The 17,783-nt window shown below is 40.0% G+C and overlaps 1 protein-coding gene across 9 annotated transcripts in view; it reads left to right on the forward strand.

Moving 5' to 3' along the window:
- Positions 1-17,783, forward strand: part of LOC101476772 (uncharacterized) — a 144,401-nt gene that overhangs the window by 93,106 nt on the left and 33,512 nt on the right. For 6 of the 9 annotated variants that reach the window (XM_076882880.1, XM_076882888.1, XM_076882875.1 and 3 more), the window contains one exon: positions 7,990-8,046. In XM_076882880.1, the coding sequence (XP_076738995.1) occupies positions 7,990-8,046 (57 nt within the window). Of the gene's footprint in view, positions 1-7,989; positions 8,047-8,855; positions 8,932-9,109; positions 9,204-12,120; positions 12,253-17,783 lie in introns of those variants that run through there. The other 3 variants (XM_076882892.1, XM_076882897.1, XM_076882886.1) reach the window with 2 other exon arrangements.

Here is a 17,783-nt window from a genome sequence, read left to right on the forward strand (position 1 = left end):
GGCCCAAGTGATGGGGGTGGGAAGCGAGAACTGATTTCAGTTCCAATTATCTGATCCGTCATTGGGCTTCTCAGTTCCTCTTTGTCAGTGCTGCTGTATTTTTTTGGACAGTTGCGTGTTATAGAAAAGCAACATCAGACTCATAGTGTTGGAGCTTTTCCACAATTGAGCTACCTGCAGGGCTTTTTTCTACTGTATTCAGACTCAGATTTGTGTAACCTGTATGGGCCCAAATTTTCTATTGGACATACAATCAGACTCGGTAATAGCAGTCAAACTATCCAGATCGCAACGTTATTATGCATTTGTTGGACATGTCGGAACCAGTCTGATCTATGGAAGCACCACCTCAGAACCCACAGGGCATCCCAGAGATCATATGTTGGCATTACAATAAGGACCTAATTAAAAGGATAGTTTTGTTCTCATGGCTGTTTGGTATATATACACAACAGCAAAAAAGAATTCCAACTATGTTGTTATTGGATCCCAATTTAGCTGCGCTGGTTTTTCTCAAAACAAAGAAAAGTTACGGCAGAAATGACAAATATATGTAACATGCAGAATTTAAAGTACGCATTATGTTTACGGCAAACACATCAAGACCTGTGGAGATGGTTTAATTTAAATAGTAAGCTACTCACAATTGAGAACTGCTGAGATTTTACTCAGTTGGAACCTGAATGAAACTGAAGTAAACTGAGGAATAGTCACATCTAGTTTGTTTGTTTTTTTCTTCTTAATGGCTGCTTGCCTGCTTAGATTGTGGGATAGGTGATATATGGACCAGACGAAAGTAAACCTGGGGGCTGGCAGACTGAAAAAGAAAAATAGATGTGTTTCTCATCTTGCTTTTGCCTCCAAGGCTCTCAACTGGCCTGATCCTTACATTATCCAAACAGATAGCCAACAAGTTTAATTACCTTTGCATCCAGTCGCTCTCCCCATCCACCGCTCCCCACCTTGCCTGTGCAAATGAAAGAGAGGGACAGAAGGAAGAGAAGCATAATTACTTATTTTACTGGAGTGCTGCAGAATGCCTTTTGCCAAATGACTCTAATTCCAAATGGTTAACAAGATTTTTCTTTTTAATAGAGCCGAATCCATGTGACAGCAAATTGCTTTCCTATTTGGAGCCTTAATGGCTTTCATAGTTTGCACTTCCAATAAGCAGTAAACTCGGAAATTAATATTGCACACTGTGTTATGATGCAAATGGGAGCGAGATAGGAGAACTGTACCTTCATGCAGAAAGCTCTGATTAGATCCATAATTGCTCTGGTTGGATGATTTTTTTTTATTCATTTATTTGTATAATTTCTGTTCCACACACTTCACTCTGGCATCATTATCAGTGGCACATCTGCATTTCTGTATGTTGAATTTCACTTTTGAATGACTTTTAATAAAGTGCATACATATTCTAAAATTATAAATATGGTAATAATGAGTTATTTTTAAAAACCTACCACGCTGCTTCTGAGCTTCACTCTTTTCCTTTGTATTAAGTGATTCAGTATGAAAAAATAGCACTTTAAGTGCATCCTCAAGCAGACTTTGTCTTTCCATTGAGGCAGATACAAAGACTGAAACACCAGCATGTGGTTCTGTTCTAGTTTTAGAGCAGTTTTAATGCAAGTCTGCTGGTGACTGGTTCAGTTAGACTGGTTTAAGCCTTACATGCTAAAGCACCGTTAGAGCAGGCGCAATCTAAAAAGATATATTTGTGCAAGGTGCTTCTTAATTAACTTTTGATCCAAGTCATTTCATTTCCAATTCCATTTTACACATTCTCAAATATTAATCCTTGTCCATGCATAGAGGTTTGTATTCTTAATAAGGGGATCACAGAGTGGGACACAGTTCACAAATACACACATATATTCAGTGCTGTGATAAAGTAGTTGCCCCTTCCTGATGTCTTTGCATATTTGTCACACATGTTTCAGATCATCAAACTAATTCCAATATTAGACAGGGATGATCTTAGTGAATATAAAGTGCAGTTTTTAAACAATGATTTCATTTATTAAGGACAAAAAGCTCAAACTAAACCTACCTGACCCTGTATCAAAAGTAATTGCCCCCTAAACCTAATAACTGGTTGTGTGATCCTTGGCAGCAAGAACCGCAATGAATATTTCACATCACTGTGGAGGAATTTTACCCCACTTTTCTTTGCAGAATTGTTTTATTTCAGGTTTTTCAACTACGAACGACCTATTTAAGGTCAATTAAATACGAGTAAATATGATTTAACTCTGGGCTTTGAATGCACCACTCCAAAACCTTTCTGTTAGAGAGCAAAATTTATGGTTCCATCAGTTAGCCGTGTTGGTCTTAAGAAACTCCAGACCATCACACTACCACCACCGTGTTGACTGTTGGTATGATGTTCTTTTTATGAAATGCTGTGTCATTTTTATGCCAGATGTAACAGGACTCAAGCCTTCAACAAAAGGTTAACCTTTGTCTTGTAAGTCCACAGAATATTTTCCTAAATTTATTGTTTTTATTTATGTGATACGAGCCTTTGTTTTCTTTTTGGTCAGCAGTGGGTTTCACCTTGGAGCTCTCCCATGGATGCCGTTGCTGCCCCAATCTCTCTCTAATTGTTGAACACCGACCTTAACTCAGACCAGTGAGGCCTGCTGTTCTTTAAATGTTGTTCTGGTTTTGTTTGTGACCTCCTGGGTGAGTCATTTGTGCATAAATGTAGGCCAGCGACTCCTGGGAAGATTTACCCCTGTTCCAAGTTTTTTCCATTCGTAGATAAAGGCTTTCACTGTGATTCGCTGGAGTCACAAAGCCCTGAAAATGGCTTTATATCCCTTTCAACAATGATAGATGTCAGTAACTTTGTTTCTCGTGTTTTCTGGAGTTTCTTTAGATCATAGGATGATGTGTTGGGGTTTTTTTTAGGTTTTTTTTTTTAGATCTTTTAGCCTTCTTCCTTTTTGTCTGAGAGGATCTGTTTAAGTGATTAGTTGATTCAACTGGTCTGGTAGTAAGCAGGTGTAGATTTGGCTAGTGGAATTGAACTCAGCTTTCAAAAAAAATGTGGTTAATTACAGTTAATTTATTTTCATATAAAGAACGTCATACCAGTAGTCAAACACGGTGGTGGAAGTGTGATGGTCTGGAGCTGCTTTGCTGCTTCAAGAAGGAGACGACTTTCCGTAATTGATGAATTTTGCTCTCTATCAGGAAATCCTAAAGGAGACATTTGGCTATCAGTTTGTGCCTTGAAGCTCAAACTCACTTGCGTTCTCCAGTTGGACACTGATCTGAAGCAGGTCTGCCTCTGGTGGCTAAAAAAACAAAAAGAAGGTTTTAGAGTAGTCTAGCTCAGATTTGAATCTGATTGAGATGATTAGGCGTGACCTTAAACAGGCTCTTCATACTTTACAACCCTCCAATGTGGCCAAATTTAAGCAAGTCTCCAAATAAGAGTGGGCTAAAATTCCCCCACAGCAATGTGAATAACGCGCTGCCAAACTCTTTGTTGCACTTTTTGCTGCCAAGAGTGGCAAAACCAGTTGTTAGGTTTAGGGGGCAGTTACTTTTTGACACAGGGCCAGGAAAGTTTGGATAACTTTTTCCCCTTAATAAATGAAATCTTCATTTATAAACCAGCTTTTGTATTTACTCATGTTTTCTTTGTCTGATATCAGAATTTTCTGATCATCTGAAACATTTAAGTGTGACAAACTCAGAAATACAGCAAATACTTTATCTCAGGACTGTAGTCTCTTAAATCAGAACATACAGATATTTTTACAAAATTCACCGACAAAAGCCTTTCTCTTTTTACCTAAATGTAACTCCATCAAAACCATAACCATAATTTTATAGTTTACATCTCTGCAGAGGTTTTTGTGATTTATATAAAAACTCAGATGACTTTTTTTTTCCTCATGGAGATTCTATAAATGCATACATGAACATGCCTTAGCTCTGTACCCAGCCCTCTAAAGCTGTCATTAGTCGAAAGGTTTGAGAACGTTCTGAATTTGGATGCGGTCGAGTCTGCAGGCACTACGGCGGTCTGACCCGGAGACAGAAATAGCCAATAAATTCAGTTTGATCGGCCTGTGATTGCTACCAGCGATTGAGGTTAAGTGTCCTTTGGTGTGCAGGGGCCCGAGCGTAGCTGCAGTTCAGCCAGACATCGGTCACGTGACCACACATACAGTATCCACTATGATTCTTTGCTATATCACCATGGCAACCCTTCATTTCTTCTCAGCACGCTCCCATTTCACCTGTCATTCTGATAATTGGCTCTGAATTTTATTTATTTTTTTCATATCTGGGGAAAAAAAACCCCGTCACGATCATAATAAGAAAATATTTATGAACTGAACACTGACAGGCAAGTGTAGGGAAATGGGGAAAACTAAGCTTTCATTAGACTGGAATATTAATGTAGCAACAGAGCTTTTTAGGGACTAATAAAGCTTGTTCTCCTTGTTTTCACAGATTCCCACTCAGTCTGTGCGTGAGCCACACTGAAGAGTGAATCTGAGTTTCGATTTGGTTTTAATTGGGTCACCCTCTCCTTCCCTCTTCTCCTCTCATGCTGCCTTTCTGCTGAACTCCAGCTTAATTAGACCTACAAGATTGTGACACCACCAGAAACATATTATATCTGCTCTGCCTCTTTTTGCCATTGATGTTCTGTTTTTAGAAGTATTGATGAGACAAGCTATGTAATGACATTTACTATACTGCTGTAGTCATTAATGGCCCTGGGTCGGTGTTAGACAGTATAGCAGCAGCGACAGAAATGGATAAAAGGTTTTATGGAAATAAAAGATAGTTCCTGAAGGTGGAGATGGCTAGGTCTAATGACTGTTGCTCCAGCTGCTCCTCATTATCAAGGTTGCCGGCATCAGGACCAGCTGAGATCTGCTAAGTGGTCTATTGCCTTTAAAATGGCCATGAGGCCTTTCCATCAGCATTGCACCCACTGACACCATAAACTCTGTGAAATGCATAGCCAACTCATATTTTGTTTCATTATCCTCATTTAAACTACTTTTCCGCTAGGGCACTGTCAGAATATGTGTGCAGTCATGCTGTATTTACACGACAGCTGCATGTTTATATTACAGTATGGCATAAAATGCATTTTCTTGGTTGGTCATGGTTGCCTGACTGGTAATTATAGCGAGAGACGTGTCAAACCTCTCCTATTAATTTTATGAAAAATGTTGCTGTTTCTTTATGCAACGGCACCAGCGAAGCATGCGCAGCTTTATTTTTCTAATTTATGAGATCCCTCCAGACCTCATTAGATTTTCAAATATCAAAATCTAAGTTATGTTACAGTTTTCTGTAACAATAACAAATCTTTTGTGCACTGTATGGTTTTGGTTTAGAGGAGGACATAAAAACTAAACTATTCTGCTTTATAGAGCAAAAGAAAACAAATCAGAGAGTTGGACTGGTGCATGCGTTGTGGCAGTTGGTGGGGAGTGTCAGTGGAATTAACTGATTTGTCTGTATTTATCAGAAGAGAGTGAGTACCTAATCCCTTCTTGCATTATTAAAGATAATAGCATAGGGCTTTCTGCAAGACCACCATACTGAATCAAATTATAACATGGAGTGATGATGTATGGATAAAACAGTGCGGCCCCTTTATCTGCCCTCCCAGCTTACTGCTTCCTCATACATGGACACACATGCACACAACAACCACTCATCAAGCCCTGGAGGGCACCTGTGTTTTCAAAGTAAAGACCACTTAGAGAATAGCCCCAGGCGTCTGAATACTGAAGTGCTCTGTGTTACACATTAGACCCCTCTGTACAAGCCAGGAACATAAACACTTTCAATAGCCCTTGTCTCCTCCCAAAAATACCCCCAAATACCTCAAAACAGGAGGGGGAAGCTGCTTACTCGGGCCAGAATATGGAGCAGGTAGTCTGCTGGGGCATGAGCACATTAAAGACCACTCACTGGGGATGTGCTGCTCATTGGACAGTAACCTCCACAAGAACTGAAGAAGAAAAATACATTTCTGGCAGACTTTATATGCATTTTGTGTGTTTAAAAGCATTTTTAAAAAAAAAAATCTTTCACAAATATTCACAGAACAGAGGAAACGGCAACAGCTTAAACTCAGGTGCACCAAAAGATAAAATGTGTAGGAGGCAAACATCCACCCCCTCCTCCAGAGGCAGACACAGGGTTAATAATCGCACATTTCATTCAATCCCCCAGTCGGGTAAATGAGGTTTGATCACATGCCAGGAACAGGAAAACAAGCAGCATTGAGAGTCAGCCTCACAATCTGTCATAATGAACACTTTAATATTAAAACAATCCCATTAACAGGCAGAGAAAGACAAGGGTTTTCGGGAAAGCAAGGAAGCTGTAATCTAAATTTTTAATGACCTTTCCCGCATGATGACTTTTTCTATGTATTTTGTCTGTTTGGAAAGGGAAACGAGTCAGCGCTGTCACAGTTAATTCGGGCTACCCTTTTGTGCTCGAGCAGTGGGTAAATAGCTAGGGGAGACATTTGAATGTCTTAATAGACGATGTAACTGCTCCATCTCTAAATGTGTTGAAATGGAGGCGTGAGGAATGGCATCATTAAGGTAATGTGTTCAGGAAGCCAATGAGTTGTGCTCTAACCTCTGCTGCTCAGCCCGAGATTCGGTAAGTGCACAATCTAAGGTCACCTTAATCAGTGAAAGGCAGCACTTGCAAACAGGCGCATATACACACAAAGCCTCAATTACACTGTGAAATTACCCTCAAATGAGTTGTACAACATGTCTAGCTGCTCTGTTTATGTATTCTCGTGAAGATTGTGTGACTGTTACGTTCCAGCGGTTCTACAGCATGTTTTCTGTGATGTCTTTGTGCATTTCTTACAGTAAAAAGATACCTTAGTAAACAATATGATTGGTGTAGTGAAAGAGAATGTGGTTATATATGGTTTCCTTTCTCCAGGCGTCGGTTTGATAAAGTTTCAACAGTTACTCTTCTGAGCATAAGAAAATGTTTGGAGGAAGGGAATTTGAGCCACATTTCTTCTGAGGAACGAATGGTGTTTCCAAGTGCTGCAGAGCAAAGTCTAAGAATTCTTTCTTCTATTTTTCCTTGTGAACCCTGCGGCGAGACTCGGCAGCCATCCTTTTCCCTACACTCATGTCCTTTAAAGTGTCTTCTCCCCGAGTCTGAAGGCAATCAGTACCCTGATGACCAGAGGTTCTTGTGTAGTTCTGTGCCCCAATGTGTGTTTTGTTTGGGCTCGATAGTTTTTAGTGATGAATTTCACCCATCACTTTCTCCACTGTGGTTGACCAATGAGTTTTGTGAAAGCATGGCCTGTGGTGTTTTTCTTTAATAAGTCCAGAGGTGGTGCAAAGCAATCGGGCCATCAGTCATCCTGTCAGGATCTCACCCCCTTGATTAGCTCAGTATATTGGTGGAGATATTTAACCTGCCATAGATGCCTAGGTCATGAACCAGTCTGTACATTCCTCATGTAGTAGCTTTTATTTTAATCAGTCGAAATATTGTGTTTTTATGTTTTCTTCTGTCACTCTTTGTTAGTCATATACTTGCAAAGCATAATGGTGATTTTTTTTTTTTTGTAGAAGTGCTGCTTTCTGTCTCCATTTTATATCATCAGTGTTACAAAGTTGCATAACACCCGTTTTTATTGAAACTGAAATGTAAATGTCCTAGGAAATGTGAATATACAGCTTGAAACAGTACACCTGCTTAAACTTATTGGTTTGCAAAATAATATTAAGAACTAGTACTGTGTTATTTATTTATTTCATTATGTAAGTAAAATGATGTAGGACGAGTAGTTGTTGATCCTACAGTTAAATAAATGAATGAATAAATAAAAAATGGCCGCACTGTCTCTAGAGCTAAACCAACGAGTGCAACAAACTTGTGTGGTGTTTGGATTATATTTATGTACTTGTGTTATAAATATATGTTCTATTTCCATTGCAGAAGCAGTACAATGTTTATTACCGGATGGGAGAGAGACGCTGGCACATGCAAGTAGAGGTAAAAATTTCACGTCTTCTGAGCTTGTTTGTAATAAAATGTGCTTTAGAAATAAAATTGCCATTCCCACATTTATTTGTGATTGAAAGGAAGAGTAAATGCACCAATAGAATTTCAAATTAGTGAAGCGGAGTATTGCTATGCTTCTCAGAAGGCAATAAAATGTGCAACACATGTGGAAAAATGCCTCCCACTTCAGTGCTATGTAATGCAGTGAAGGTCTAGATAAAAAGTGGCAAAAGTTGGACATTTCAAACTTAACCAGATGTATAAAATAAAGAAAGAAAGTAACTATGTTCTCCCCGTGTATGTAATTATTGAAGTTTAAATCGTATGAAAGGTTGTTTGAGCCACCCTAATAAGTTATTGTGATTCGCTGTCCTCGGCTCTCTGGCTTGTCCTCTGTTCCCTGGCCTTCCTCACCTTCTGATCAGGACACTTGTGTGGTCCAGCACAACCTGTGCAGGCCCAACCTGAATAGTGACACTTTTGCCTTTGAGCCTCAGTTACGCACCTCAGAATGGATCTTTATTTACAACACAGAACTCGGAAACAGCTGGTCAATCCATTTAGCCTAAGGCCACTGATTTGTTCGTATTTACTACAACAGCCAGAGAAAAGCCAGGGTATTTTTTCCTCTCTCCTTCCTATTGATCCAGCGCTTAGAAAATCTGCCCCGCTGTCTAAACACTATTGATCCCTCCCTCTCAACGACAGGCTCTCGCACCAGTGTATAAAGGGACTGGATGAATTGAAATTTCATTTCCGACAACTTGTTCCTGTTATTTTTACCCTTTTTTTTTCAATAGTTGGGAACATGTGCTGGCGGGCCTCTACTCAGAGAGTCGATAAGTGTTTGGCTCAGAGGGGAGATGAGGGATAGAGGTGAGACTGTTTAGATTACCATAAGCAGATCGTAACACCACAATGCCATAGAAAGTCCTTATTCTATTACTTAGATCCCACCTATTATTAATGCTTTTAAACATGCTTGAAGCCACAGCAGTTCTTTGGCTTTTGTAGACTGATCAAGAACTGTTGTTTGGGCTTGTCTTTAACCCAGCAACACTGAGGAGCCACCAGCCTGGAGTCAGGTGTCATTTCAAGGAATGTATATACAAGTAGTCTTGGATGTGGAGAATGTCAACCTTAATGAGGTAATTCTCATAAGCATTTAATTGTCTTGTGGCCTCTTTACACTGTTGTTACAGATTCCCCAAGTTGGTTTTATTATAAAAGCAATTTACTTTCTCCTTTATCATTTAATGGAAGTACCAGTACATCATTACATGACGTATCAAAACTGCAAGACCATTTGAAGGAATTATGAGACGTAATGAAGAAATTTTATTTATTTCTGCTCACTAAATGTCCTTTTTTCACACGCATGTCAATTTACCAACAAGCAGCTGGCAGTAAGCACATTTATTTTGCATACAGTATATTAATATTCACTATACACCCCAACATGAAATTGTGTTTTAATTCACAGTTTAGTGGGTTTAAGGGTGGCTAGAAAATAGAGAAGGAATTTCTTTAATTATATAAAGTCAAAGAAGTACATGCAATTAAAGAAAGTAAGACAACTAGAAAAAGCAGAAAGTATTAAAACTGCTAAAACTAAAACTATTACCATAAAAACCCAGAATTATTGTTAAAACATAAAATGCATATAAAACAGTTATTAAATGGGATTGACTTTCTAGACCTACACACCTGTGAATATTTCCTGAGCCACCCAGGAAAATATATAGCTCAATTTCTTAAAACATACAATTTTAAAATGCCCGAAAGTCAATGTGTGGTACGATGAGCACAGCCTCTCTTAGCCAAGCTTTCTTGTAGTCAGAAATAATTATTTGGGCTTCTTGAAGGGCATTCAAAGCGCTTCTTTGGATGTTGTCTGCCTTTTGTTCTGTTCTCCTTGAAGATGATCCCACACTGCTTCAGTAATACTGAGGTCTGGGCTGTGGGGAGGCCAATCCATGACTTTTTATCCAGGTTTGGGATCATTGTTATACTTACAAATGAAGCCTTTATAAATCAGATGGTGTTTAGATGGTGCTACATGGTGAATCAAATCTGACAGTCGCAAGATCTCTAAAACTACTGACTGAAATGCACCGAAAACCAAGACAGAGCGGTGTTTTATAGATGTCTGTAGATACTCACTGTTGTACTTATCTCCTAACCTCCTCTCTGTATATATATTAATAATGATTACAAACTGAAAACTTCATATCTGGATTTATCAATCCATGAGACCTACATTTCTTGTGTAATTTGGCCTGAGCCTTTACTTGCTTCCTTCCTTAAGAATGGAAATAGCAACCCTTCCACTGAGACCATTTCTGATGAGGCATCAGTGAAGAGTAAATGGATCATCTGAAGGGTCAGATAAACCCTCTGGTCCTGTATCAGGTCTTTTTGCATTTGGATTTTTTCCTCTTTCTTAACAACATGACTTTCAGATACTGTTAATCTGCTATAGATGGATTGATTTAAGCCTGACACTTGTCCAATCCCCTCAGTTTCTTTAAGAACAGACTGAACTCAAAGCCAAGACATGCCAAGTTTTCAAGTAATAGTTCTTTGGGAGTTCTTTTTTTATACCTCATATTCTTTCATTTGTGGCGGTTAAAGAAACATGAACCAGTTTGTGTTTTGTTTTTTTTCTTTGACAGACTGCTTACAACAAAACAGTAGAGTTGTTTTGTGTGGAGACACAACACTGGTTCATCTCTTCAGTTAAATGCTTGAATGGCTCATAGATCAGTGACGTAGCCATCATTAAAACTGCTAAATGTTATATCAAAACATTGAAAATCATGCGTGTGGCTGCTTAAATATTTTGCAGCAATTTTTGTGACCAACCTCGAGAAAAGTTAGTTTTGCTTTTGAGGGTTTTTTCACCCAACCGTTAATGTTCAGTTGCAGTCTTCAACGTATGATGGGAAAATCCAGATTAACACACAGAGATTAGAGGTTGCCTGGAAAGACCCTAGCACATCAAAGAGGAGCTCCAGACTGCCTCTGTGGGGCAAACCAGCCAGTAATGACTTCATCTCCATCCGACTCGCCACCATGTACAACTCTTACCATTACAACAAGATGGAGTGTTACATAAAAAGAGAGGTTCTGTTTTAATTAACATCAATATTCATGTAACGGCCATAAAGCCAGCCCACATTCCATTTCAAGCTCTTAACGTTAATGCATATTTTAATACATTATCATTGCCACCATCATAATTCTTATTATGATAACTGTAATAATTAGATTTATGGCAGAATTATGGTTTTCTTCCCCGAAGGCACATATTTTGTAGCAAACCCAATTTTTCCCGAGTGTATAACGCTCTCAGTGCTTCCCCTTCAAAATACTGAGCAGACACTGATAAAGATAAACACACAAACACCCTAGTGTGTCTGCTGCTGTGCCTGTAAAACACTCAATCTGAATTGCATATCCGCCTTGCCACCGAGCTTGTCATAAGCTGTATTAAGAAAAATGGTCACACGGTTTGACATAAATTGGAAAATGACATTTGGAAAATGGGCACTGCTGTGGAAATTAGAGATATTAAAATTATAAATCAGTGTCTGGAAGTACAGAGGGGTGTGGTGGCTTGCTTTTTCCCTTTTTCAGTCTGGCTCTCTCTCTGTCTTCATCTTTTGCTCTATTTCTCTCTTTTTTCCTTCTATCGCACACTTTGTCTTTTGCACTTTCTCTGGAGGCAGTGTAGGGTCAGAGCCCAGAAGTAAAAGTGGTTTTAAATGCAGCCACACACGAGGCTACACCGCAGGGACAATCCCACCCTCTCATCTGGCTCTAAAAATGGAGGATATTGTGTGTGTGTGTGTATTTGTGTGTGACGCGTTTGTGTGTCTGTTGGAGCCATATCTCATCAGTTTATTGCTCGGCTCTTTTGCTGTAACCTGCTAATGGATCATCTCTGAGGTGTGATATGTATTATGCAAAAGTTAGGTGTGCTGACACCTTTAAAAACAGACAGCTTCAATTCCCCGCACGCCTCACCTTTGCTCCCTCTCTCCTGTCTGTGTTGTTGTGCAGAAGGAAGCAAAAGAGGCAGAACAAAGACGAGATTTCTGAGCTACAGGTGGAGCTAGACGGGCCAAAGATACTGCTGGAGGATGAGAGGCAAGTGGTGCAAAGAAAGGTCGCTGGCCCTCCTATTGACCGAAAGCACACTCATATGTGAATACACATACACTCGCGTGACTGTTTTCCTCAGTAGAGAGCAAAGGCTTTGCCACTATGTACAAGTGCTCATGTGTACCTTTACCCTCAGTTAATCATTTCTTTTGGTTGATCTTTAATAGGATATCTAGAAAAAGGCTAGGAGTGCTATGGACCTTCAAGCCTTAACCCAAAGACCTCCTCCTTTTGAGAACATAATAGTATTTCTGCTTTAAGAGGAACTGCAGCTGTGTCACCTATAAGCCAGTGGTCGGAGGCTCTTTTCATCAGTGGTACATTCAGAAACATTTAAGCTTTGCATCCTTGAAGGTCGGATGTTGCATTCAGACGTACATTGTTGCACTTTGGTACAAAATAATCTCCGCTGTCAAGGATGTGAAAGATAGGAAGTTTAACAGCAAACTATTCTTCAGACCTCCATTATGTTTCGCCAACAACATCTGACAGGGTGCTTCACTCCTTCCAGCATGAAATTTAACTTGATTTGAAATGTCAGGTCAGTATTATATATTCTCTTGTGTTAAAACTCTGTGTCTGCGGTCAGCCCAGCCTTATTTTCCTAAAACAGTAGGCTCTTTAATGTCAGGAATGAACTGGTGGCTAATGTTCATTAGCCCCTGGCTGCTCTGTATTACAGAGATGGACATATTTGCGCTGAGCTTTATCTCAGCACTCCATCCTCCACACCCAGCTTGTCTGTACTCTCCCACCACACAGCACAGTGTCATTGTAAATATTTTAGCACTTTATTTGCTTTGAATTTTGTTTGCACTCTTGATCCTATTATTAAAATATTAAAAGAGGGCACTCTTGAGGATGTCAAGTCGTGAGAAGAGGCACTTGATTTTTGTGGAGTAAGGTGCCTTTCACTCTTGTTAAGAGGAGAGAGTATGTTCGAAGGAATGGTGTCCCTGCCTTGACACTTGTTCAATGCAGAAAAACCTTGGTAACAAATAAAATTGTTGAAAAGGCTCAAAGTATGCCACTAGGTTCTGATAATGATGAGCCTTGATCTCTCACATAATAAAATAAATTAATAGAAAATTTGCATATATCTTTTGCTGTGTTTGACCCAGCTTTGTGTCAAATGCTTGAAGGGCAATGTCTGGCCCTTAGATTACAAACATTAAGAAACACCTGTGCACAGACACACACTGAATGACTCTGTGACTCTGATACTTCCAAAGAAGTCTGTTTCTGGAGTCGAAGGTGACCACTTCGACTCCACACTCAAGTCACCTCAGTAGGTTTTAACGTCGATAGAGGAAATTTTCAGGAATTTCACCTTTGTTTTTTGGCATAATTGAGGTAAAAAAAACAAACAAAACCTAATCGTCCCTATTAAGATAAGTGAGCTAGATCTGAGCTGACCTTACAAAGGTGATGATAAGTAGGATTGTCTGTTTTGTATTGGAAACGAATGAAGGCTTATTACATATCTAACTGTGACAGCACCGCTAAGGGCAGGAATGGTGTAGGAGTTCTTCAGGCCCCACGCTAGATCACCACGTGTGAAGTGCATAACTGGAGGCAAGTGTTGAGCCCTGAGATGATGTGTTTTTACAACACAGTCTTGCCGTGCTTTGGGATGGCAATAAACCACGGCCTTCAAAGCACAGCCAAGCGCCACTTACTGCTGAGTGCTTCTCTGGTGGTTGGACGAGATTACTCTCAAAACAAAGTGTGGACAGGTTGATTAATAGAAGGGTCTACAGAGGTGTGTGCCGTAGTATATTTTCACACCCAGCAAACACTCGTTCATTTCATTCGCATGGACTTTTATGGGCTGATCCTGTCACTGTGTGAGTTTGTCACTTCATAACCCCCCCCCCCCCCCCCCCCCCCCCCTGACTGTCTTTTAGTGAAAACTTATCAGACCTGTTACAGACATGTTGTTTTAATGTCGCAGCAGCACACTGTGACGTGAGGGCAGCACAGTTCACAGACTATGGACGTCTGTAGACAGATTTAGGCTCGAGACACCACCTAACAGCCGCATTGTTATTGTATTGTATTGTAAACTCCTTCATGTTTTCAGGTTTTTTAGCCCAACTTGCTAGATTGTGAAAGATAACTGTGAACTAAATACGGAGGAAGCTGCAGGATTAAAAAAATATCTCTTGCATTGACTTGTGTCTGCAAGAGCCTAAACCTTGTGACCCCTGACTGTAGGACATGTTAGTGACAGAGATGAAGACTGTGAGAGAAAGAGACAAAAAGGAGATAACAACAGGGCAGAACCTTCAGTCTGGATGAGATGGGTATTGTGGTAATGCAATAACGATGAGCAGACTCAGGGTGATTGCAGTCGTGGGGTGGAGGGAGGAGAGCTTGTGGCAGCGTGCCGTGCAGTCACCCCTTCATCACATCAGATCACAGGGTTGTAATTAACTTCAGCAACGCTTCAGCCTGCAATCAGCAGAACCATGGAGAAAATTAGATTTTTTTTTCCCCCTCCGTGGCATTCAAAAGTGTGGTGTTAAAATGCATATTAGCCCTGTGTTTTTAATTAACAGTTTGTGCTTAGGAAGCATGTTAACAGTATCCCTTAATGAGCTTTATAGAAACGAGTCACACAGAGGACAAAGGCCATCCTCCCACCGTGTTTGCTGATGTGCTGTTCTTTATTCTAACGCATTAAGATTGGTAATCTGTGTTTAAATCCTCATTCAAGACCGCTTTCATGTGATTCGCACCACTTTTTCTGTTGAGTAGGACATTAGCAGAATGAGCCAGAATTGATCTGGACTTAGTTTACTGAGTGCATTAGTTGGACACTAACTATTCACTTAGTTTATATCCTGACATTATTCGCTATTTATTTATTTATTTATTTTTTATGTACCGGTACACATGAAACTGCTTGAAACTTTGACAAACTTAACAGAGTTATTAGGAAACTCTGGACATACCCATATGAAATAAATAGCAAAAAAGGTAATCGCAAGGTCAGCTGACTTGTTTTTTCCTTGTGCTCGAAGGCCACAAGTTGCATCCATGGGCTTCCTAAAGCAGTTAAGTGTAGCTTGCTGTAAGACATTTCTGTCAGACTGATATTTCCAGGGTCTCCAAAAAACCCACCAAAACTGGTGTTTATTATCTCACAGTAGTTTTGCGCCATCTGACTTTCTTTCAAAAAAGTGATTAATCGCCTTTGTGCCAACAACAACACGGTGGTTTTAAGCCAGATATTTTTATTCATAATCCAGGACTTTGCTACAACCTGTGTCACGCTGCTGCGACTCTGTGTTTTGAATGATTTATCATTCTATAACCCTTGCCTCAGTCTGTTCTTATTACCAGACCTGCTTATGGCATCAGTGCATTGGGTTCTCATTCCATATCTCACATCGGCTTTTTATAGCACGCACAGATTTGTTGTGCTCTCTGGTGAGTGTGTGTGGCGCTGCTTGGATTCGGTCGGAAATGCCTTTACAAACGAGGCTTTTTCCAACCAAGAATGGAACCATTACGCTAGAAATCACCATCTTTCAGTTCAGATCCTCTGATGCAATGTTGCTCACGGAATTGAATTCACATATAAATCAATTCTGTGTAGACGATCTCTGTCAGTAACTGAAAATGGCTTTTTTTTTTTTTTTTAATGTCCAAATATTTCAATAACTGTTCAGGATTAGAATTCACCTTGTCACCATTTATGTTGGAATACTTTGAATTTTTTCCCTCTTTCTTAGTACTTGGAAGAATTCTTTTATTTCTTTCGACAGCTTTCTGGAATCTTGGAGAACCTATCAACAGCTGCCAGTTTTTTTTATTTATTTCTTTATTCCAGCCTGCAGCTGATTGGTCAGTTATTTGTTTTCCACAGTGTCCTTGTGTGTTATAAATGGGACCGGCCTGTCACTTCAATGCTGAGAAGATGTTTTGAGTTCCATGAAAGATTTTTATTTATATAATTTTGCTTAAAGCAGAGCGGTGAATAATGCATCTCAACCTGCTACATGTACTGTTTTTATCATTAGCATGCAGCCCAAGTTATCTCCGGAATACTTATGAGTACTGGTGAAATGTTTGTGATGTTATTTATTTATGTTGCTCCTTTCAATTATTCATTTGTTTATTTATTCATGGAAGAACTAACTGAAATTGGAAAATTCATTTTTGCTGAAGGGCACTTGGCCCCACTCTATCCCTGCCCTACACAAAGGGAAAGGAGGGGCTTGCACATCAGGCTTGTTAGTAATTGCTTTATGTGGTGTTTCCTTGGACTCAACAGAGGAAGTCATTTTCATGCAAGCAGACAGAAAAAGACAGAAAGGAAGTGAGACAAGTAGGTGGAAGCTAAAAGATGAAAAGAGCGTCAGAAACACAAGAGAAGGAGAACGTTTTTTTTTTTCCAAACGGAGCTTGTTCAGACAGCTGAGGTAATGTAACATACACAGTGATAGGTGAAGAAATCACATTTCACGAACACCCTGACAAGACTCCACAGGTTGGATCCGAGTCTGAGGTTCAGATAGAGAAAGAACATAATAGGCCGTGTTTGCCTTTGGTTGTATTCGTGCCTTCACGCTCTCCTGGCCTCTCAGTATTATTGTGTGCTCACTGTGTTTTCTTTAATTATATGGAGTGGGATTTTGTTCAATTTCACAGTTGCACAAACATGCAGCAATTATTCCTGATAAGTGATAACGAATCACTGAACATTAAATAAGTGTGTTCTTGTGTGCGGGCAAGCAGGCACGCATGTTTGTGCCTCTGCACCACGGACTTGAGCTCCATGTCACAAACTGCTCATGGACATAGAATTCCAATTAGCGTTAAATATAACAAGAGCAACTGTTCTGCATGGGTGTGTCACTGTGCATCCATAATCCCATCCATAATCCCATCCATAATCATATTCACTGATCACTTGTTTGTTTTGGCAGCACTGTGGCCTTGAGTCATTTGTTTGTGTGTTTGGATTGCAGTGCAAACAGTGTAGTAGGAGTTTTCAGTGAACATGTTAATCCTGCAAATGGGAACTGGACAGAAACTGGAGAAGCTCCACCAGGAAAGGCATTGTGTTCTCTTTCTTAATATGACCTTCTTGGTCTTTAGTGTAACAGGTGGTTTATATCTTGTTACATTCATAAAACCTACCTCCTCCAGACTTGACCTGATACCATATCATGGGTTAACAATGGTTGAAGCAGTGTTATGACATTAACATGTCTGTGTTTGTCATATATTCTTGAAAGCTTGGAAAAAAAGAAGGCAACTACTTCAGGCTGGTGAAAACATTTCACCTCTAATCCAAGCTTCAGTTCTAAAAGAAATGTTGGAGAGTCCCAGGTATTTCACCTGTAGTGAAGGTTGTCCCATTTGGAGTTGGTCCTGAGGGTTGTTGCCTCACTGTTGATCAGTGAGTCATCACATAAGCCCTGGTGTGAAAAAAGGTGTAGGGCTTTACCATCACCGGGGGTTGAGGGTGAAACCACTGAGACCTCGCCTCAACCTAGCACGGGACCTATTCAGTCACCTGAGGCAAGGTGTGAGCGGGAGCTGAAGTG

Source organism: Maylandia zebra, linkage group LG1 (assembly GCF_041146795.1).
Source record: "Maylandia zebra isolate NMK-2024a linkage group LG1, Mzebra_GT3a, whole genome shotgun sequence".
Classification (NCBI taxonomy): domain Eukaryota; kingdom Metazoa; phylum Chordata; class Actinopteri; order Cichliformes; family Cichlidae; genus Maylandia; species Maylandia zebra.